The sequence below is a fragment of the Molothrus aeneus genome, chromosome 5, assembly GCF_037042795.1.
Source record: "Molothrus aeneus isolate 106 chromosome 5, BPBGC_Maene_1.0, whole genome shotgun sequence".
Lineage (NCBI taxonomy): Eukaryota > Metazoa > Chordata > Aves > Passeriformes > Icteridae > Molothrus > Molothrus aeneus.
Genome location: NC_089650.1, coordinates 3740628 through 3763840, shown reverse-complemented (window position 1 = coordinate 3763840; position 23213 = coordinate 3740628). Strand labels below are relative to the sequence as shown.

The 23213-nt window shown below is 39.6% G+C and overlaps 1 protein-coding gene across 2 annotated transcripts in view; it reads left to right on the top strand.

The window, feature by feature from the left end:
- PTPRO (protein tyrosine phosphatase receptor type O) overlaps window positions 1-23213 on the top strand; it is a 148131-nt gene that overhangs the window by 109256 nt on the left and 15662 nt on the right. The window contains exons 11-17 of one of the 2 annotated variants that reach the window (XM_066549772.1): window positions 2815-2966; window positions 5681-5801; window positions 9364-9503; window positions 12457-12589; window positions 13907-14027; window positions 15769-15837; window positions 19633-19716. In XM_066549772.1, coding sequence (XP_066405869.1) covers window positions 2815-2966; window positions 5681-5801; window positions 9364-9503; window positions 12457-12589; window positions 13907-14027; window positions 15769-15837; window positions 19633-19716 — 820 coding nt within the window. The remainder of the gene's footprint in view (window positions 1-2814; window positions 2967-5680; window positions 5802-9363; window positions 9504-12456; window positions 12590-13906; window positions 14028-15768; window positions 15838-19632; window positions 19717-23213) is intronic. The other variant, XM_066549773.1, reaches the window with a different exon arrangement.

Below are 23213 nucleotides of genomic sequence, written 5' to 3'. Positions count from 1 at the left end.
CAGTAGGTGCTGCCTTTTCACAGCTTTAATCTACCAGGAGACTGAGAGCTCTTTCCCAGCCTCTTCCCTCCCAGAGAGGGAGCAGATGGTTTTATGGAGCACTTGGTCCCTTTCTGCACCATTTTGAACAATGCCACCTCCCCTGCACAGGTTGCCAGGAATTAAAACGAACAAACAAACAGAAGAAAAGCAAAAACACCAAAAAACCCTTTATTTTAAGAATACTTGAGTGGAGGTTTTGTAGGCTTGACAGTGCACCATCTGTCAGCTCTTCTGTGTATAACTGGAGAGCCAAGCTCCACACCTGGAGCATAAACTTGAGTATCAAAAACAGAGTAGAAAGCTCAGCTGGGAGTTTGAGGATGCAGCTTGCAGGGAGCTCAGAGCAGACATTCCCTAGTGCAGGATCCCACTGCTCCTGGGGAGCCTGGGGCTGTACAGACCTCAGGACTTGGGGTGATGAGATGGAACTCTCTCCCACAGAGAAGAGATTTGGGGGATCTAAGAGACTTTTCAGAAGCAGCATTGTCCTCTCAGCTCCTGTTTTACTCAGGCAGGGGTGGTGGCGCTGCCAGGGTTGCTGTGGTGACTAATGAGTTCTTAATGCCACCTGCTGTAAACAACTGGATTTAAAACAACCACGAGCAAAGGCTCTTTGGGCCACAAGCAATTGCTTTTTGCAGTGAGGATGCTTTTACCTTTGGAGGAGCAGAAGGAGTGTGAAAGACAGACTCTGGGTGCTGCTGACTGCCTGTTGGTCCCATGGGTGCTTCCAGATGTCATTCTGGTCCAGGTCAGCATCAGGGTGTGACTTCCCACAGCCTCCCTGTGCTCCCCAGAACCTTGTGCTGGGTCACACCAGCCCTGGCCCTTGGTCTCATGTGACATATCCTGGACATTCACTGTCATGAAAGCATGCCATCAATAAAAAGGTGCAGGGGGAAATCATTATTTGTGTATGAGATTCATGGCCTTAAACTGCAAGGAATACACAATCCTTGCACAAGGATGGGCTGGGAACTTTAAAAATTAAAACAACATTGCTTCAAGGATTTTATACTAAATCTCCTCAAGAGCATAAAAGGACATTTTCAAGATTAATTCGGGAGAATAGTCTAACTAAACATTTCTAAACGGCCCTAGATTGTCTGTGCATTGCATTTGCTGCCTTCCTCGGCGGTTGCTTCAGTGAAGTCTCAGTGCCAAAGTGGAAGGAGCCTTCGTGAAAGCAGCAGTGACATCTTGTGGCCCTTTCCAAGAGACCTCAGCTCCGAGGCCATCCTGCATTCCCTGGCACCCAGGGCTCTGCTTCTCTCACCTGCCTTGGCACAAACACCCTGGACACAACAGGGCTTGTCCAGGGGAAGACCAGGCAGTTCACACCATTTTCCCCATTGTGCTCCTCAAAAATCCCCTGTAGTATCCAAATTATCCTACTCGTATCTCCTTGGGAAGGGGTTGAGATCTTCACTCATCGAGATTTTCAGTTTTGGATCTCCACTCACTATTAATTTAAATCTTTTCTGGAGTCCTGCACATTTGAATCAGGCAATCAAGGTGAGCTGTGCACCCTCTCCAGTTAATGGAGAGGCACCTCCCTCTGAGAGGGAATCCTCATCTGAAACCCCAATTTTAGTGTTATTTTGGTGGTTTTAGGGTTATTCTGGAGGTTGCTGTCTTTCTGCAGGTCACAGCCGGTGAGAGAGCCAGCTAGGGAAGGTGACTGAGTCCCAGTCCCTGGGGGTGTTGGACAGACATGTGGATGTAGTCCTGAGTTTGGCTTGGTGGTAAATGTGGCACTGCTGGGTTAAGGATTGGTTGAGATCTTCACTGATTGAGATTTTCACTTTTGGGTCTCCTCTCACTATTAATTCAACTCTTCTCTGGGCTCCTGCACTTTTGAATTAGACAATCAGGTGAGCTGGTCCTCTATGCTCCCTCTCCAGTTAATGGAGAGGCACCTCCCAGAGGGAATCCTCATTTTAAACACAAATTTTAGTGTTATTTTGGTGGGTTTAGGGTTATTTTCTGGAGGTTGCTGTCTTTCTGCAGGTCAAAGCTGATGAGAGAGCCAGCTAGGGAAGGTGGCTGAGTCCCAGTCTCTGGGAGTGTTTCAAGTCCATGTGGATGGATGTAGAGCTGAGGGAAGAGTTTGGTAGTGGATGTGGCAGTGCTGGTTGAATGATTGGTCTCAGTGTTAAAGATCCTTTCCAGCAGGAGTGACTCTATGTTATGTGGGCTGCAAAGAGAGACAAGGATTTGTTGGCAGCTCCAGACCAAAAAAACCCCTCCTAACAGGGTTGTGATGGGGCCCTTTCTTCCTCCCTTCCACCCAGGGAACAAGGGTGGTCATAACTTCTCATGCAAAAGTTGTTCTTTAGATATCTGGAGGGTTTGAGCTTTTCCTCCTAGAAAGATGCAAGCTCAGTGAAAAGATATTTTTTTCCTATGGAAAACCTATCAATGTAACGATTTATTATTTCTTTTCAGTTCAGTGACACAGTGAAGCAACATCTGAGACTTTTAACTTGAATTTGACTTACAAATGTGACTCAAAAAATTATTTTTATCTGCCATGATTTTTTTTTTAACTGAAAGATTGCAAAAATAAGTGTATTTTTGTTCTGATTATCTCCCAGGTTAAACAATGGTTTTCATATCTTTCAGCTAGTGCTCAAGTGGTTTTAATGATGCTTTCCTGCCAGCTTTGTGATATTCTCCTCCTGACAGCATCCTTTAGCACAAGTTTATCACTGGATTTGTTAATCAGCCATGTTAGACCCTGTCTGTCACACACTTGCCTTCTTCCTTCAGCACCTGTGGCACCCAAAATTACCTCTGTGGAGTATTACAACCACCTTCTGTATGTCACCTGGACCTATGGAGGAGATGGCCCCGACCTTTCTCATTCCAGGATGCTGCACTGGATGGTCGTTGCAGAAGGAAAGAAAAAAATCAAGAAGAGTGTAAGTACCAGTGTGGAAAGTGGGTGGTGTTCATTTCTTTGAGGGCTTTTTTTTTTAAATTTTTTTTTTTTCCTTTTTTTTTTTCTTTTTTTGGATGGGCTTTTGTTTGATTGGTTTGTTTTCCTGAGTTGGTAACTCAGAAAAAACTTTGACAACTCTGATAACTTTGTATTACTAAGTTATATATGACTTAGTATATATAGAACTTAGTTATGTTACTTTGATTACTAAGTTCCAGCTAGTTTGGTGGAAGCCAGTAAAAGTTATTCCCAGTGTTAGATCACTTTGAAAGACTTGAGCTCTCAAAATATCCAGTGGACAAAGTATTTCTGTAGTGATCTAGTGAAGGTGTTGATAATTGATATAATTTAAAAAGAGCTTAAAAACTTCTCAACTTCAGACAGTAAAGCTTAAAGATTATTCTTACATACAGGTATGGTATTTTCTATTTTTATTTATTAATAAACAGAGTAACCTAATGGCTGAGGGGTTTTTTTTTGTTTGTTATAGTACTGTCGCTTCCCATTTTCTGACGTTATCTTCATAAATTCTTTATTTTCTTTATTTTATGTTTGTATATAAGTTCCACAAATTGAAGGGATGAGGATTTCACCCAGAATTTGTGCACTTAAAAAATTTGCTAGATACTAAGCTGTGCTCTTGGTACATTCTCTTGAACATTTGGAAAATTGGAAGTGTATTTTCAACAGAATTGCAAATTGATCACTGATTTTCATGTGGTTTTGTGTGGAACATCCTAGCTTTCATTAGATTCCTTGTGGCTGCAAGAGTGCACCCATCTGCAGCCTGTTGCAGCATGAATCTGATTATATGATGAGGAGAATTGATAAACTTTCTGAGCAGCAGGAGCTTTTAGGATTTCCATCCTTACTTCAAACAAGGAAGAAAACTAGATTTAAATTTTTTGTCCTACAAATAAAATATTCTATAATTGAATTTAAAAAAAAAATCACAATTATATCCCTCTCTTCTCTTCCTTCAAAAAGTCATGTTTTCTGTAAGCTTATTATTCTTTCAGGAAAAATCTAATTTCTCTACCATCCAACTTCACTGAATGAGAAAATTATAGATTAAATAAATATAAAATAAACGTTTAATATGAAAATTTAAATAAATTAAACCCAAAATTGAATATGTAATTTTAGATTAAACAAGATATTAAAAGTAGAGGGTATCCACAATATCGAATATCTATAAATAAAACTTTAAAGCTTTAGGGATGTCTTTACAAATGTTTGTCTTTATATTCTTTGTAAGACAAGGGAACCTAGAGGGTATTCTTTAGGAAAATCCTGCAAAAACTTACCTATTTATAGCTAACTTTTATGGTTCTGTTCATATGGATAAATATGGGTACCTGCTTGCAGGCATCAGGGTACCTATTCCCCCAAGCTCTGTTAGTCACTTCCAGGAACTGTTTCCTTTAAAACTCATACTATATTGTAAGATCAAAATATGATTTTATTATGATTGCTAATATGGTTGTTTTTCTTGTGGCATTATTGAAATAATTAGGTAACACTGTCAGATGATGCTGACTTTTTCTTCCTGCTCCCTGTGTGTTTCCCAAGTCTCCACAGAAGTTGGTCAGATTTTAGGGAAGTGATGAAAATTATGTGCAAAACCCTATCGGTCTTTATTCAGAAATGTCAGTTTCTATTCCATCTGAAAGCTTCAGCCTGAAAATTAAGTGACTTTGGAAACCAGCATGAGATTCCTGAATGGGCCCTTTATAGATAGTCCAGAAGTGGTCTGAAAACAGTTCTGAGTCTCATCCTTCTCCATGACTCTGGGGAAATGGGAAGATTACCCAAAAATAAAAGGAAGAAGTTATTCTCAGTCTTTTGAGACTCAGCTCAGTTTAGGATCTGCTTTCAGACTTGCAGATGATTGAAGTCAGACCCTGAGACCTCTTGTCAAGTTAACAGGTCTCCAAGAGGTGTTAGCCTTGCCCAGATGGATTTAATTTTCAGGTCTGTAGGATGCATAAAGGCTTGCCTACACATGGCCTGTGTGCTCTTCTTTGAGGTGTCTGACCTGATTTAAATTCCTCTAAAATTGCAATGGACTCAAGTCCATGGCTTGTTTAGCATTTTGCACAACTGGAGAAATCTAGATGCTCTCAGTGGTGTGAGGGAGAATTTCTTTTTTCCTTACATTTCCACTGGTTACATAGAAAGTGCAGCCTAAAACTGTCTTCTTTTTTGCATTGTGCTAATCTGGTTTTGTGGTTGGTATCAGTGGGAACTGGTTGATGTCACCTGTCACCCTGTTTTTTTAAGTTTTTCTAAGCCTTCTGATATTTACATTCTTGTAACAAACTTTCTCACACACTTCATGTAAATAACTTATTGTTTTGCATTCTTTTATGGAGGAGGAGAAATTTGATAGACTGTTGGTTTATCCAGTGTCATTGGAGAGATGACACTGTCATACTCCAATCCACTGCACTTTTGGACAACTATAAATGTCGGAGTCAGAAATTAAAAGTTCTCTTTTTACCTTGAGAGAGCTGCGTGTGCACGCTGTGTTATTTGGTGCCCTGTAGTGACAGTCACCAGTCTGGAGCACACAGAAAACATCTGCTGTGGTGCACAGGAATTTCTCTGTAGTATTTTGAGTGACCAGGTCAATTTTACAAGAGAGTTGTGTGGTTTGTGTTGTGTTTAAGCTGGTATCTCTTGATTGTCCAGGTAACGCGCAATGTGATGACTGCAGTGCTGAGCTTGCCTCCAGGGGACATTTACAACCTGTCAGTGACTGCTTGTACTGAAAGAGGCAGCAATACTTCCATGCCCCAACTTGTGAAATTGGGTAAGAAGTGCTTGTTGGTACATTATTAACTCACCCCACTCGTTTGACTGTAAAGTGACTCTGGCAGCACCTTCCTTATTTCAGTTCTGTACCTCTGAGACCATTTCTTTTGCAAAGCTGTAATTTTCACCTCACCTTGCTGTGAAGATTGTCTCATGCCTGTGTGTGAAGCTAATCTCTTAGAATGGTTTTGCTCAAGAGGAGCAAGAGTGGCAGAATTTGACTTTAAGTGGAAGTAGGAGAGTGGAAATCACTTAGTGCCCTGCTGAGAGAACAAGTCATCTTGCCTAAGGTCTTGAACACGTGTAGGGTTTGAGGATGGCAACTCAGGCTTCACAGATGAACTTTTCAATAAAAAGCAGAACCTTCCTTTCTACTTTTCTGTTTCTGACAAGCCTATTTCTACACCTCTCTGCCACTTGGTCTGCTTTCCTGTCTCCCCTCCTCTCTCCCTGGACATCTGCAGTCTTTCAACACCAAAAACTTACCCTTAAATACTAATTAATGATAGCACTCTTTATAAAAATAGTCAGATTTGTGAATATGGAAGCCAGCTTCATTTTAAGAGAAATATACGTTAATATACTCATAGAAACAAAAGAAAACTTGAGAGTTTGATCCTTAATGTGAGAGTTTGATCCTTAATATAAGAGTTTCAAATATAACTTTCTACCTAATATCTTTCTTTATGTGAGAGGAAGACTGGACACTACACCATTGTACCTTAAGAAATTTTAGTTCTCTTTTGAATGTATGTGGAGCCCTAGCCTAGTTGTTGAGCCCTAGCTACCTAAAACACTGAAATTTCCAAGTGTGCCAATTTCCAAACTGCTTTTACAGGTGTTACCTCTGCTGAGAAGGTGGGTAAGGAAGAGTTTGTATTTTCAGAGAGGATTGTCTTCTCTACATGAATAATAATCCTTTTATGAGTCACTGCAAGAGAAGCGAATTTAAGGGACTGTGTAATTTCTAATGGGATTAGAGGTCTAAAAACCAGCCATCTTCCATTTATGTTTCTCAGAATTCTTACGGTGCTGAGGCAAACACAGAGACACAACAATCTGAAGTTCTTGCAGCTCTTCTTACCAAAGGCAATATTTGAAAGAAGTAGGCAAATTCCATGAGTTTTGTTTTCCCTGTGCAAACCACATCCACTGTTTTCCCCATGCCTCATGCCTGTGCAGTCACCTGTGTGTATTTGTTCACCCATTGAGTGGGTCAATGCGTGGGGTGAGTATTTCCCCCTGCAACCACTGTCCAAATGTTTTAGGGTGGTATTTCAAGACACCAACTAGCTTTATCTTTCAGACAGATCCACAAGCCTTATTCATATTGTACACCCTGCAGCACAGTTGTATCTTCCTCTTCTTTCCTTGTGGATGGGCACTCTTACTGAAATTGGGTGGGAATTTTGCCCTTCAATGTGAACAAAGAGAATGTGGAATGAATTCCATTTCAATTAATCCCTTCTAGACTTTTGAGTGTGGGTGTTTTTTTGTTGGATTGAGTTTGATTTTTTTTTCCCCTTTATGATGTTTGAACTTTGAATAGACAAAAGTGAGGATATTTTGCCAGAGGTTTTCCCTCTCTCTGTTTCTGAGGGGAGCAATGGGAGTTGTAATTAGCAGTAGTGGAAACTGACTCTAAGTGATAGACGACTCAGCACTTGGCAGTCACTTAAGCATTCCTGCCAAATGTTCTTCCCTCCTCGATGTTTGCTTCATCCTGGCAGCTTTCCACCTGCAGAAAAATCAAGCCATTTGCTGGAAGCAAAAGGAGGATTTGCCTGGGACGCTGCCCAAATGCAAAACTCGTATTTTAATTGAGGCCATTTTTTTTACCTGGAGTGAGGGATGGAATGTGTTTCTGAGTCCAAGAGTAGATATATGTGTGCAATTATGGGAGAGGGACACTTTCCTGTGTAGCTCTGGGACAATATGTGCACTGCAAGCCCCGTGACACACGTGAATGGCCAACTCTTTCCATAATGCCAGTATGGCTTGGGCAGACTCCAACCCCAGAACACAGATCTGATTGTTTCAGGATCAGATAAGTCTCCAAAATGTCTATAACTACTTGAGCAAGTCCCTTGTGCCAAGGTTCCTGTGACAGCATCTCACAGAATGAGGATAACAAATTATTTGTGAAAGGAAAAAGAATCAACCCAGAATGTTCTTGTGCATCATTGTATGCAGTGTGCCAGAATCCCAAATTTGGGTCATTGTTTGAGAATTACAGCTTTAATTAAACATCCACAGAACAGGAGATCTGAAAGCTGTGCAGAACAACTCAGAAATGTGCAGCCCAAATTTTACAGTCTCTGAGGCAAAGCAGAAGAGCCCAGGAGGCCTGAGGTGTGGAAAGCTAGGGATTTCCAGTATCCCATTCCTGAAGCCATCAGGATGAATATCAGGATTAAGCATTGGTGTTTAAATATATGAGTATATTAGCATTAATGAGTATATTAGCACTATGCTTAAGCTGTTTGCTCCTCTCCTGGTCCTCAAGATTTTCCCTACTGTTCTGTCCTTTCCATTCCCCAGGTTGGTTTGGGTGTGGGTACAGTGAGGGGTGACCTCCACAGGTTTCCATGGGCAGGGAGATGGCTCTGGAGGCAGCAGCCAAGGCCACTGGACATGGGGACAGGGGAGTGCAGACCCCCATCCATGTTTCATAACATTTCTGATGCCAGGAGGCCCTCCATCTATTAGTCTTGCTATAGGGTTGTCCCCTGCTCGACAGACTCTTGTATTTGTTTGCCTATTCTCACTTCATCCAGCACAAAAGGAATTAAAATCAAAGTAATTCATTGAGGACCTCTGGAGATCTGGACCTCTGCATTCTTACAACTCATGGAAGTCAACACAGATCCAGTAGCCCTTAAATGATAGCCAGAGGAGAAAAAATACCCAAAAAACCCCCCAAAACCCCACCAAAACCAAACAAAAACTAACGAACCAAACAAAAATAAAAAAGAAAAAAACAAACACCCAAAAAACTAAAAACACCCCAAAAAACAAACAAAAAAAAAAGCTGAACAAAAAAATAACCCTACATGTTTGTTGTTTTTTTTTTACACTGGTAATTTGCTAAATATTTTCTCTGCTGCAATTAAAGGAACCTAGGCAGCCTTTGCTTGTGGGAAGGTGCTTCTTTATAATCTCCTGGTCAGGCCATGTGAAGAAAAGCCTTCTCAGGCCAAATGTGTTGCTAACAGGTGGACAGTGATCTTCTCTGAAAGAGTTCCTGCTAACATTATTCTATTAATAGAATCCACAGATCATCCTCAAACAAGGCCTCTGCTGAAAAGGGAAGTGAAGTAATTATCCATCTGTCCAAATAGAGAACGGTTTAAATAGAGAAGAAAAACCAACACACTTCATCATCTTCCCATTTTACAGGGGTAGTTTGTCACCATGAGAGGATTTACATTGGTAGACTTTATCTGAAGGACATGAAAGATAGCAGGGCATCAGGCATTGCTTTCAATTTTTTCATTTTTCTCAGTTGTCTGGAAACTTTAAGATAAGCTTAATGAAAGGAGATTTTTCTCTTACACCAGAACCAGCTCCTCCAAAATCACTGTTTGCTGTCAACAAGACTCAGACCTCTGTGACTCTGCTGTGGGTGGAAGAAGGAGTAGCTGATTTCTTTGAAGTTTACTGCCAGCAGGCTGGATCTGGCCAGGAAACAAAAGCCCAGGTACCTGTCTCTTCTTTGGTGTCCACTCTTCATCCCAGAATTAAACTTTTAAAAGCTAAACTACTAAAGCTATGCTTCAAATACTAAAATATTTTCATTGTTTTTGCAACATGAAGGTTGGCCTCTGTCTTATTGATGAGGTTATATGACTAGTTGGAGAGAAATTGCGTGCATCCAACAGTGCCAGTGGAATTGGCTTCATGTGGAAATGGCTCTGATGCACTGTGCAAAACCTAACAGGCCACAAAACTAAGGGAATGCCAATGAACAAGAAGGGAAAATTGGTCAGGTAGCTTCATAAGGAATGGGGAAAATAGACATATTAAATGCCATAAGATTTCTGATACATTATGTAATTTCTGGAGTACTTTATTCCTGGTTTTGAGATCTGTTGACTGAAGTTCACAGAGCTTCCTTGCTATTCCAAGAGTACCTTTATGCAAATGTGGCTGCTCCTCATGCATTTTAAATTATTTTTACTTCAGGGTATATTCTTCAAGACCCACTTCCTGAGCCTCACATATGAACCTCCTTTTCTCTCTGTCCAGTCAGGTAGCTGTGCTCAGCAGCCAATTTAAATATAAAGTATTTAAATGGGTAATGCTGTTCAGTGAAATACAGAGAGCAGTAGTAGTTTTAATTCTTTGGCATTCAATGCTGTGCATCATGTGAGGTTTACTTGGTGCTTGAGCTTGATGGTATAATGAATCACTGTGATTACATGCCACAAAACATTATTCTCACATGCACTGTGACACATAATGGGGAATCATTGAGAAAGAAGTGAAAAATTACCTACTTAAACTACTGATTAACACATGGAAAAGACCTGTACACTCTTAAATCCTATGGAAGATCAGCCTGAATTATTTAATATTCTTTAAAATTGAGACAGACAATGACTAAAGGAAGAAAAAATGCTTATATGCACTTTAATCTTTTGGATCATTTAGATTCCACCTCTAGATTTCTGCTTTTTCATGCTGAATAGCAAAGTCCTGAAGTCTCGTATTTGTGTTCCCAGATGAAGGGAGGAATGATGAATCTGACTCCATGTTCTCAGAAGGCTAATTTATTATTTTAAGATACTATATTATATTAAAGAATACTACAGTAAACTATACTAAAGAATACAGAAAGGATACTTACAGAAAGCTAAAAGATAATAATGAAAACTTGTGACTCCTTCCAGAGTCCCAACACAGCTTGGCCCCAGTTGGCCATTGAGTGAAAAGAATTCACATGAAACCAATGAAACAATCACCTGTGGGTAAACAATGTCCAAACACATTCCAAAGCATCCAAACACAGGAGAAGCAAATGAGATAATATTGTTTTCCTTTTTGTCTGAGACTTCTCAGCTTCTCAGGAGAAAATCCTGAGCAAAGAGATTTTTCAGAAAATATGATGGTGGCAGTAAAGTCATTATCATCACTTACCAGAGATTCAAAATAGTGATGGGATCAGGCAAGGAAAGTACCAGAGGATTTGCAACTTCAGTTCAGAGCAGATCTGTTTTAAGAACACGAGGAAAAGACTGCTTCATCTGGCAGATGCTTCAGTGGCTGTCTCATTGTTGACAGGAACATCTGGCACTGGATAATGCAGAGATTGTCAGCTCACTCCTCATTAGATTCATCACTCTCTTTTCTGTCTCCATGAAAAACTGGGAAGGGCTCCTTTCTGAACTGTAAAAAGGGATGCTTTCCAAGTAGGCTGGTGAAAATTCTTTGTGATTTTCCATGCTAGTTACATGAGCATTTTTGTCCCTTCCCTACATCTTTAAATCAGTGAAATGAAAAGCAGCAGCTTTCTGATTTCGAACATCTTGGACTTGAGTTGACTAATTTAAATTTCCCAGAGGGGAAAATGGAAACATGCAACCAAGTCCAATTGCCAAAATGTGGCTCCTCCTTTCAGCTCAGGCAATAAAAGTCTCCTCCTTTTACACTCATGTAATTTCATCTGCACAATGTACCTCAGAATTGCTCTGCAATAGGAGTTTAGGATTAGCCATGGCTACAACAGGCTCTTGGAAATATCTGGTGCTTGGGACCTGTTACAGCACCTTGCATTCCCCATCTGGAGGGGGTTCATTCATAAAGCTTCTCCTTTTCTCCCTTCTAAACCACTGGCTCAGTGTCCCTGTTTTTACAAGTGTTACCCACCCATGGTTCTGCTGGACAGTCCAGAAAACAGAGGGCCTTAAGGAACTCTTTCTTTAACTCATGTTTTGTTCTTGCTGTATTTGTTTTCTCTTGCTCTAACAGCATTTAAAGTCCACAAAAGGGCTCACAAGGGTCATAGTAATTAACACATTGTATAAATGTGTTATGTAGTTTCTGCCAGCTAGAAAAACTGAGGTGTAGGGTGTTTGATTATAATTATTACCAAAGACTTTGCTCTAGCTTTGTTTTATACCTTGGCTACTCAAAAGTGCTCACAGGTCTCCACACCCAGAGGAACTGCCTCAGAGGCAGAGATTTCAGGCATTCAAACCAGAATTGTGATTTCAGTCGTGGCAGAGGTTGTGACTACCTTGGTTGTTCTTTGAATAAAAATAACTTGGTTTTCCTCCTACCTGTGTGGCTTAGAAACCAGAACTCAGGAGCTGTCTCCACCTCTGGGATGTCCTGGAGGTCTCAGTGCTTTCCCCTACCACTCATATGCCTGATTAACCCACTCTGGGCACGTGTCCTTCTCCCCAAAAGGCTCTGAGGTCCCTGGAGTGCTCTGGGGTGTTCTTGCAGCTGCATTCACCCCTGTTCCTCCCCTTTTCTGCCAGGCTATCTGCCTGCTGTCAAGGGCAGTCCCTGGTTCCCTTTCCTGTGTTTCAAAGCTCTGATTTCTTCCACCAGATCTGGCTTTACCTGTCAGATACACGAAACACTGATTTGTGCTCTGGCATTTATGGGAGAGACGAACTCCTGTGTGATTTTCCCTGTGTCTGCAGGAACCTGTCACTGTCTCCTCACACGTTGTGACCATTTCCAGCCTGACCCCTGCCACTTCCTACAACTGCAGCGTGACCACCTTCAGCCACAACAGCCCCAGCATCCCCACCTTCATTGCAGTTTCCACCATGGGTAAGCAGCACTTCCCTGCTTTCTTCTTCTTCCTCATCCAGCTACATCTGTTCCCCTGTTGTATTTGCATTCCCCCAGATAAAGGAAGGAATGATGACTCTGACTCCATGTTCTCAGAAGGCTAATTTATTATTTTATGATACTGTATTATATTAAAGAATGCCATACTAAACTATACTAAAGAATACAGAAAGGATACAGACAGAAGGCTAAAAAGATAGTAATGAAAACTTGTGACTCTCTTCAGAGCCCCGACACAGCTCAGCACTGATTGGCCAAAGAATCAAAACAATTCACATGAAACCAATGAAACAATCTCCAAACACATTCCACATGAGCAAAACAGGGGAGAAGCAAATGAGATAATTTTTTTTCATTTTTCTCTGAGACTTCTCAGCTTCCCAGGAGAAAAACCCTGGGCAAAGGGATTTTTCAGAGAGTGTGAATGCCACATTTCCCCTTGCTTTTTAAAGCTGCTCTTTGTAATGCTGACCCCAGGGGTTGTTTGTGTCATCAAAAGGGTGCCAGGTGTTGATGGGATGGGGGAGAAGCTTTGGGAAGCCCTTAGAAAAGGCCCCACTTGGAAAATATAAACTAGGGGCTCAGTTCTGGACTGGGTTTTAGAAATCAGGGATGGAGTCTGTGGTGTCAATACTAACATCAACTGCTTGATGATATTTATGGAGAAAAATGTTTTCTCAGCCAAGCCCAAACGAGAGGAAAATCACATTCATAAGCTGTTAAGGCTTCCTGCATTCAGTAAAGAAGCAAGAGAGAAGAAAGGTCTCTGCAGGATCCTTAGCAGTCACAGCCAAAAGGCTCCTGAGGGAGGATCCCTGGGCATGTCATTTTCCAGAGTAATTAAGCAATTTCCACCCAGTATGTTGCAAATTCTCAGTTTATTATTTTGCTTCTGGGTCAGAAAAAACATTGATTATTGTTGAAGAACAACTTCAGAGTGGAAATGTGCTTTGGAGACATAGATGATGATGAATATCTGTATTTTGCATTACATTCACCGTTTTCCCTTGTGTTATAAATGTCAGCTAAAGAGGAAAAAAATAATAAATCAGAACATGTTAAAGTTTAACAAAAATGCCAGGGTGAAGGCATTTCCCCAAAGAAATTTTCTAAGAGCAATAGCTGCTCAAACTCTCCCCTTATCTCCTGTGGTAGATTTTTCTCTCTCTAACACTCCAGGTTCTTTGAGATAAGTTTAAGAAAATAGCATTATCAAAACTCAGTGAAAAACAAAACCAGGGAAAAATGTCAATGCTTCTGAACTGAATAACTGAGAGCAGTTTTCTGTATGTACAGTCACTGAGATGAACCCCAATGTCGTGGTAATCTCTGTGCTGGCCATCCTCAGCATCCTCCTGATTGGGCTGCTGCTGGTCACTCTTGTTGTCCTCAGGAGAAAACACCTACAAATGGCAAGGTAAGTCCAGATTTATGATAATTACAAAAAAACCCACCAGAAACAAAAACCCAAAAAAAGCCAAAAAACTAAAAAATCCCAAGAAAAACCACACCAAAAAAAAAAAAAAACCAAACAAAAAACCACCAAACAACCCCAAAACCAAACCAAACAAACAAAAAAAACCCAAAGAAAAACTCTAACCAGACACTCGGTAACATCATGACAATAGTTTCAGCTGAGAATGCTTTTGTGTGGGTGCTGCTTGAGGTGCTTGTGAACAAGGTATCTCCAAAAGAGTTGTTTTGCTGCTGTTGAAAACATCCTCTCCTTGTATCTATTTTCACTCCTGACCTGACTGACAAGATTCAAGCTTTGTCTTATTTTGAGCCATGGAGGATTGAGTCCATAAGTGCAATCCCATATTACAGAAGGGTTTTGTCAGGGACTTTAATGATAATTAGGATCTGAGGCAAATGGGCATGAGCAGGACATCAAGGTTCTTTGCAAGTCTTTGATATGGTTTGGAACAGGAGATTTTTTTCCATACCATAAGATAACATTTTCTAGAAGGTCTCTCTCTCACCATGTGCCAGTCTGCACCAATCATCTGTTCCTGAATATTGAAATTCAATTTCCTTTTCAAGGCAATCTTACCTGCAGTAAGATAACAGTTCACTTTAATGGGGGTTGTTCTGGCCTCTGTGAGCTGTGGAGGTTTCCCCAAACCCTATATATTCTCTGTGTGTGTGTATATATATATATTTATAAAATTGGTTTACCTATTAGTTTTGAAGGTGCCACAGCGTCTTTGTCCTTTTATAATCTATATAATATATTTTATATTAATTTACTGTACTGTGTCAAGAAAGGAAACTATTTCATGTAAAAAAAAACTTATGTAAAAAATCTTGTGCTTAACTACCTAGTAGAAGCTGCATTTTGTGTGTTGTGTCTTGTCTATGTATTCCATGCAATAGATGACCACATCACACATATGTTTCAAGTTATCTTTTTAAGAAAACATTATATAGTTTGTTCGTTTTGCATGTAATTTGCTCTGAAATTCCCAGCTAAATTAAATCTTTTCTATTTAATTACTGAGCAGCCAGCCCAAAGCTTTTTCTCTTCATCACTGCTTCTAGCCACAGAAGATAAACATCCCAGAAGGAAATTTTAAAAAAATAAATCCAGAAAGAAGCTGCAAGCAATTGTTTGCTTAAATCAAGAAAATAATCGAGTTAGTTTATAATTCATAGCTGAAAATAATGGGCTTGTGATAAAAACACTACTAGAATGTTATTCAGGATTTTTTTTTCTTTTCCCTACAGTTATTTTCATGACTCAAAATTACCTATAATTATCCTGTAAAAAGGATAAAATTAAACAACTTCTCCTTAGGGTAGAAACAATGACTATTTAGTATAGAAATATTGAACCTGTGCACTGAGGCCAGTGCCATGCTATGGAAAGCACAAATCTGGACAGAAGATAAGGTCTATTTGAGAATTTCATTCTTTTGAAGCATTTTGAGGCAATTTGATCTCAGATGGTGTTAAACATTTATTGGTTTAATTTATTAATCACATTAAGGGGTTCTAGTTATGCTCATTACAGATTATCTCAGACCTAGTCACAGATGTGAGTGTTCAGCACTTCCCTGCAACTCCAAGAGTAGTTAAATCTCTGTTAAATCAAATTCTTTGCAAGTGTTGTGAATCCAAAAATAGTAACTCTTTACCTAATGGTCTTCCTGGAACAGGGAGTGTGGGGCTGGGACCTTTGTGAATTTTGCATCTTTGGAGAGAGATGGAAAGCTCCCCTATAACTGGTGAGTGTTTGAAGCAAAGCTTATGTTTTCTTTCCCATCTCTGTTTTTTGGCAAATGTTATCTGTAATCTTATAGTGCTTATTTTTTATGTCATTGCTGTCCCTCTTTAGGATAAAACCACTAGGCTTGTTAATTTTGTATTTTATCCCTTGAATGTATTTTATTTCTTGAATGATCACTGAAGACATGCATTCTGTCACCTGCTATTTTTAGTAGGCAGTGATGTATCTGCATGTCAGCCAAGTTGCATAGATGTGTTTGGGGAGGATTTTTTTTCCCTTTCTCTTACAGACCTATTTCCTAAAATAACACTACTGTAGAAACTTGATCTATAAATTCATTAGCACTTCCATGTATTTGCATCCAGGAGTAAGCTTATTTGTAGATAACTAATTACCAATAGTCTTCATACAGTGCCTTTAATAAATATTTCCTTATGTTACAAGACAAGGACAAGCCAACTCAAATATATACTGTAGCTTAATGTTCAGTGCTGTTGAAAAAAACAACAAAGAAACCCACCTAAATATATCTTGCTAGTCTAGAAAATCACCTGCAAGAATTGCAGGCACTGATATGGACTGTAAATCATCCCTGTCACCATCAGCTGAAGTATTTGAACAAAGAAAATCTGTAAGATTAGCTTTTATAGAAGTAAAAGGCTCTGAGAACCACCTGAATGGCAGTGTGAATCTTCCACCCCTATTTTCATAATCATCCCTATTTTGATAATCAAATAAATGGTAATGACAGAGCCAAGGTTTTCTGTTCTGTTGTTAGCAAGCTCTGCAAAAACCTCTTCTCTTCCAAGGCAAGTCCAAGCACAGACACTTAAAAGGATGACATCAGCCCCATTCCAGTAGGTCAGGAGAAAAAACGTGCCTTTACACCCATGGTCAGCTCTGCTGACAGCTGAGAAGTTGGAAAGAAAAGTTGGTGCACAGGGAACTGCTTTCCATGACCTCACAGGACACAGCCTGCCAGCCAGGCTGGGATTAACTGGATTGACACTGCACCACCACAAGCCTTTTGCTAATAAGCTGCAAACTGAACTAACAAGCCCAGCAAATCTTGTCAATATCTCACTGTGCTGCTAATTAACTGGATATTAAACAAGCTTCACTTGCTTGGTTTAGCTTTAATAGCAGCCAGCTGTGTGCAGTACAAATGAAACCATCCCTCAGCTTCTCTTGCTTGGGCTATATTAATGGCAAAAAAGTCAGAAGATCAAACACTCATGTTAATTAAATAGCCAAGCTTGAATGAAATTACTGAACTAGCAACAGATGTTAATAAAACCATAAAAGGCTCTTTTTTCTTTTTTAATGGGAAGGGAATTAATAGGTTTGGATGTGAAAGTGAGGGTTCTTCTTGATTTAGCATATATGTGTGTGTGTGTGTGTGTGTGTATGCATATATGTATACATAAATTAAGTTATAAAATATAAACTGAGGAAAGCATTCCTGCTTAATATCTCCACAAACTTTTTGTAACTAAAGGCAGTGTGTCCTTATTTTACAGTCCTTATTTCTCTGAGAGTTGTTTTGTGTGCCTCTGTTGTCTAATGTCAAGAGCAGATTCACAATCCATGAAGGCAGCCAGGTGGGAAATGCAGCCCTAAAAACAGAGAGAAGGATTGGCTCATCCCAGGGGTCCAGTCAGGGAGCCATGGGCATATCCACTAATTCCTAAGGGAAGCTCAGCTGACTTTTCAGGGTTTCAGCAATCTCTGCATCTCCTCCTTTTAATTAAGTTGTTCTGTATGCCTGAGCAGGATGTGAAGGACTACATGATTGCAGAAAAAAACAGTATTGTATTTATTAGGCAATTACACATTTTTCATATGTTGAATAAAATAAATTGCTTTAGCTGTCAGAGCTCCTAGTTTGTGAATATAAATCAGTTTGCAAGTATGTTAGCCAGTGATTTGATAAAGTGTGGAAAATTCTTGTGAGGATTGCCAATAAAATAAGCCCAGGCTTGAATAATTCCTCTGCCTCTGCAGGCAAGAGGAAGTAAAAGCCTTATGTGGAGTTACTCAAAGGAAGGAGAAGTATTCCAGCAACATCATCACTTCTCTCTCCAGAGCCTAATGGAAACCTCTGTGGCACCAGAGACCTGTACATGGAAAACCAAATTTCATCCTCAGTCCAGCCCCACAGAAACTCAAACAACAAATAAACCTTAAGGGTCTAATATCAAATCAGGGTGACCCCAACACAGTGAATGATTGGCATCTGACTCTATTGACTCAGAATTCTGAAAAAATGCTTTATTAAAACTATATTATATTACATTATACTATACTATACTAAATTACATAGTAAAGAAAACTCTTGACTGTCTCCTGAGAGTCAGGACACAGCTTTGAGTGATTGGTTAATTAATATAAATAACCATCACCACAATCCAATTGCCAAATCCCTTCAGGTACGAAATCTTCCTAACACATTCTACATGTGCAAAAAAAACAGGAGCAGCAAGTAGAGATAAGAATTGTTTTCTTCTCTCTGTGCTTCTCCAGGAAAAAAACTGGGAGAGAGAATTATCTCTCTCTCTGTTCAGAGGATGTGAATGCCACAGTCTGATTCTGCAGTTGTTGGGGTGCATGATTGACCAGGAAGGGCTCCTGCCTCTGGCTGAGCCACACAAATCCTACAAAGCCTGGGGCAGGTGCCCTGCAGAAACTGCACTGCCCATTTCCTCTGCAGCAGCAAAACTCATTAAAGCATAACTTGGAGTTTTCACTGCATGGGCAGAAGATTTCCTCACTGGCTGGAAGATTGAGATTAGAGATGATTCAATTTGACATGACTTATTTATCAGGGAAAACAGAGTGTCTACCAACTTCATAAGAGCCAAGGGTACTGAACAAGGAAATTTAACTTTGTGTTTCCTCTTTAGAACAGCTGCAGAAGGGTGGTATCACTTTTAAGGCAGCAGATTTTCTGATGGGGAAAAAACACCATGAAGGGTGTACTTGACTAAAAAAAAAAAAACCAAACCTTTAACTGGAGTCAAGTTTTTTTAAGTTCTATGAGTTTTTCTTATTTGCAAAATACCTGAAGCCCATTTCACCAATAGATAGAACAGGGTTTCCTGAATTAATGCACACAGAACCTGGTAAACAGCTTGCAAGTACAGAAGTTTAGAATGATTTTGTACTCATATTTCCTTTAGCCATAGTAAAATCTGCTGTAGATAGAATTAGAAGAACTGTTCAAGAACTGTTTAGATGAAAACATAGGAAATAATTTAAAGCACTCTGCAAAGTATTATAGGGATGCCTTGAGAAATCTGACTCAATAGAGGGTATTAAGAGATGTTGGAAGCATCTGAATTTATCTCTGATATAGATCTGCTATCCCCAGGATCACTTGCAGGAACAAACGTGGGAGATAAAGTATGTGATAAAAACAAACCATATCAGTACTGAATATCTCAAAACATTGAAAGTAGGCTTAATACTACCAATGCAATGGCTGGAAATCTGTTAATGATGTTTTCCTACCCACTTTATTCTCTGAAAATTAGGAATAACAGGCCTGAATCAATATGATAAGACATAATTATTTTAACCACATAGAATTTTGTATTGGATAGCTGAAAGTCCTTCAGGTTGAGGAGGAAAAATTCTAGGGATGCTAATAATTTTTTAGGAAGTAAGTAAGAAGTAGGATTGATGAGTTTAGTTGATTTTTAAAATAGAATTTGCTGATCTCCTGATTTCTGTTTGTCTTACTAACTCTCCTCACTTTTTCATCTTTATGTATGTTATTTATTAATGCTCACAGGCGTAGAAGTGTATTTGCTTTCCTAACTCTGCTACCCTCATGCCTTTGGACTGATTATCTTTTGGCATTTTATGTTAATCCTTGGTAAGTGATTTACTTGTTTTTCCATATGCAATGTGTAAGCAATGTGAATTTCTATGACATGAAAAATGTGTGGTACCTTTGTTCTCAAATGGGTCAAAGCTTTTGGAGATAAAATTTTGCACTGGAACATGGACTGGCGAGGATGTGGGTATCAAAGTATTTGCTACCCTACTTCATCTGGTTTGTCTGCTTATTCTCCAACCCATTTTGGTATTAAAAAGCTAATCTGACAGTGGTCATCATATCCATCTCATTGCTGTCTTTGCAATTTTTGCTGCTTCGTGATAAGTCCTGGCTTCTTCTGTCCTGGTTATTTACATGTTCATTGCCTGGCACTGACTTCTGCTGCTGCTGTTCTATTACTAAAACTGCTTGACTGTGCCCCACCTGTTTGGTGTGTGATGTCAAATACATTTGTTTTTTAAAGGTGCTCTTATGCCCTCCTGATGTCAGTAAAAGTTTTGCTTTTGAAAAAAAGCTGAGAATGAATACAACTAGAAGTCCCAAAGAGTAAAAATAGGTTCCCTGTGTGCACATCTCATTGTGTATGTGGGTATGTTTAATATATAGTCTGTAAATAATTTATAAGGATTTAGTAAACACCTGATTGTTTTCTTGAAAATACCTAACAACGTCATTCCTCTTCTTAGAACCAGAATTGTTTTACAAACCATTTAACAAATAATTATAATTGACTATGACCCAAAATTGCCTAATTAATATAAACTTAAGAAACTTAAGTTCCTGATGCCCTCGGGTCCAAGTTTTAGGGTTTTACAAAAAAGGTGGTCCTGAGGTTAAGATTTTATTTCCCTAGCATTTTCCTGGTCTTACCATGAGGCACCAAAGCCCTGGTAGGCAGACATCAACATCTTCAGCAGAGGGAATTTTGAGACTGATTTTCCTTGAGTGGGTCTGTAGAAAAACCCATCCAAATTTTCAGTGCGCCTTGAAATGTAAGTAAAGAAAGGTCCATTTCTTCTGTCAGGAAAGCAAAAGTGTGTTCTCCACACACACCTCACTGAGGAGCCACGTGAGGGTATTCCCCACCTCTCCAATGTTATTATATATTATGTTATGTTATATTATGTTATATTATGTTATATTATGTTACATTATATTCTTGGAGCTCGTGTGGTGTAAACTCAGCTAACTCTCAAGCTGCAGAGGTGGAGGGTCTGATGCCTTGTGCAGGCTGCCCTAGAGCAGAGGCTGGACAGAGCTAAAGAATAAAGCAGGAATTTATTAAAAGGATTTCCTCAATGGATCCACCTTGGGCAGCACAAGAGCCCAGCCAGGGCTGCACCCAAGATGAACCAAAATGGTCCCAAAATGCACGAGTGCTCCCGGGGTCTCCCTTGGATCAGTTCTGCTCCATTTGCATCTTGCAGTTCATTGTCCCATTCCAGCTTTAGCCCATGCAGTCCCACCCTGCTTGTTTTTCTCTCTCCAGCCCACGGTGTTTGTGCTCTTGGGCCTGAGATTTGGATCATTTGTCCTTGGTCCCCAGCTAGAGAAGGAATTGTTTTGTCTCCCTGCTCTGTGCAGAGAGCTCACTATCCCGTAATGTGAAGCTCAGAACTGCATACTAAAGCAGCACAGAATCTGAAAAACATAAGAGCTAAAACCTGAAGCATCAGGTCAGGCAAGCAGGTGATTATTTTGGAAGTCACACTGAGCTCTCTTAGTTGGTCAGAAAGCCCAGAGCGGCCACTGTGAATGGCACTGCTGCAGAAATGTTATCATCTTTTGTCCCACCGCTTTTTTTCTTTTATTATTCATTCATTCACCTCTCCAGATGCCTATCTTTCTTCAGAGGTTTCCCCTTCAATCAATCTACCTGTTTCAGTCTAGATGATTAAGTTTACAGGAGCTGAAATGGAATGAGATGAGATTAATCCCTCTCTTTGTATTTTAATATGTAGACTAAATGGAATAACAGATGAAACACCAGCTAATGTTTCAAAGGTTTTTGTTTTGCACATAAGCTGGTTTAAAACATTTATGAATGTTCAGGAAACAATTGCAATGGTAAGAAACAAAGGCCTCTTGAGACTATCAAAGCACACAAAATTCTTGCTGAGAAATGTTTGTCAATCATTTGTTTTATTGCCTCTTGAAGTGTTCCTTGGAGAAGCGTTCTTAGAAGCATTCCCATCATAAAGAGCATTTAGCTATTTTTTTTTTCTTTTCAAATTAATTCTTATGTGCCTGACATTAAAAGGTTTGCAATAGTCACAGGGGATAGAGGTGTGTTGAAAAATTTAGTGGAATTAATGTTAAGAGTTCACTGGAAAAAAAATCTTTGAAGATGGAAAATAAATACTATTAGTTTAGGTGTTCAGTACATATGAATGTAAAGATAACATGATAGGCTGAAGAGGTTTATAATATTTAATCTCCACATTAATACAAAGCTGGTATTACCATAGCTCTTGCTAATTCTGCAGGCAAAGCTCCTCATCTAAATGGAAATGTACTTTGACACAATAACAAAATTACTACAGGTTGTGGCTGCTCCAGAAACTGAATATTTTGTAAAATTTAATTTTGGAAAGTAGCCCTTTATTTGTTTTTAATGGAGCTTCTAAACTTAACAAGGTAGAAAAATAAATATACTCTGTATAATTTCATTATTTAGAATTTAAAAGTCTTGTCCTTTAATTTCCTAATTGAAGCAGTGAACAAAATGATCTAGACATAATTTTCATATCACCATGAAATTAAAAATAGCATCCTTATAATGTGAAAAAAGAACTGATATTGTTTAATGCTCAGGAATTAAAAACTGACACTACTAAAATTCCTTCTGAGTGAGCAAGGATCTATTTGAGTTCTGTGGCTGATTGAATGGAGATCGGTGTTTTTAGACCTCTAGCCAAGTACTTCCAGGGTGCTTGCTTTGTCTATTTAATTTTATTGTTGCTTAACTTCTTTTTGGCAACAACAAAATGAACACACACCCCCCTCCAAAAATCCACCCCCCTCCAAAAGTCCACCCCCCTCCAAAAATCCCCGTGGTAGCTGGTGTAGGGCAGTGCTTAAGTCCAATCCTTTGGGTTTTACTGCTTAGCATACTCAGAAACCTGCTCACAACTGTGGCTAGTGAATTCCATCAGCCATAACTCATTGTTGAACATGACTGGCACAATTATCTCCAGCTGTTTAAAGTCAATTAAATGATCTAAGGTTTAAGCTTGAGTCCTGCTGAGGTCAGTAGGATATTTGCCATTGTCTTCATGTATCATCATAAGCAGGTTATGAGACAGGCCCTTTCTTTTTTCCTTCACCTTTTCCTGAATTTGCCAGTGGTGTTCTTGTCTCTTTACCCAACAGATGCTTCTTATTCCCAGATGCTCTCCAGTATTGACATCCAATTTTCCAAGCTTAGCTAGGCTCGGATCCTGGGGACTCAGCCCCAGCCCACCCAGAGCCAATGGGTCAGGATTTGTAGGGGACCCATGGCTTTTTCTGGGCACAGATTTTCCTTTCCAATG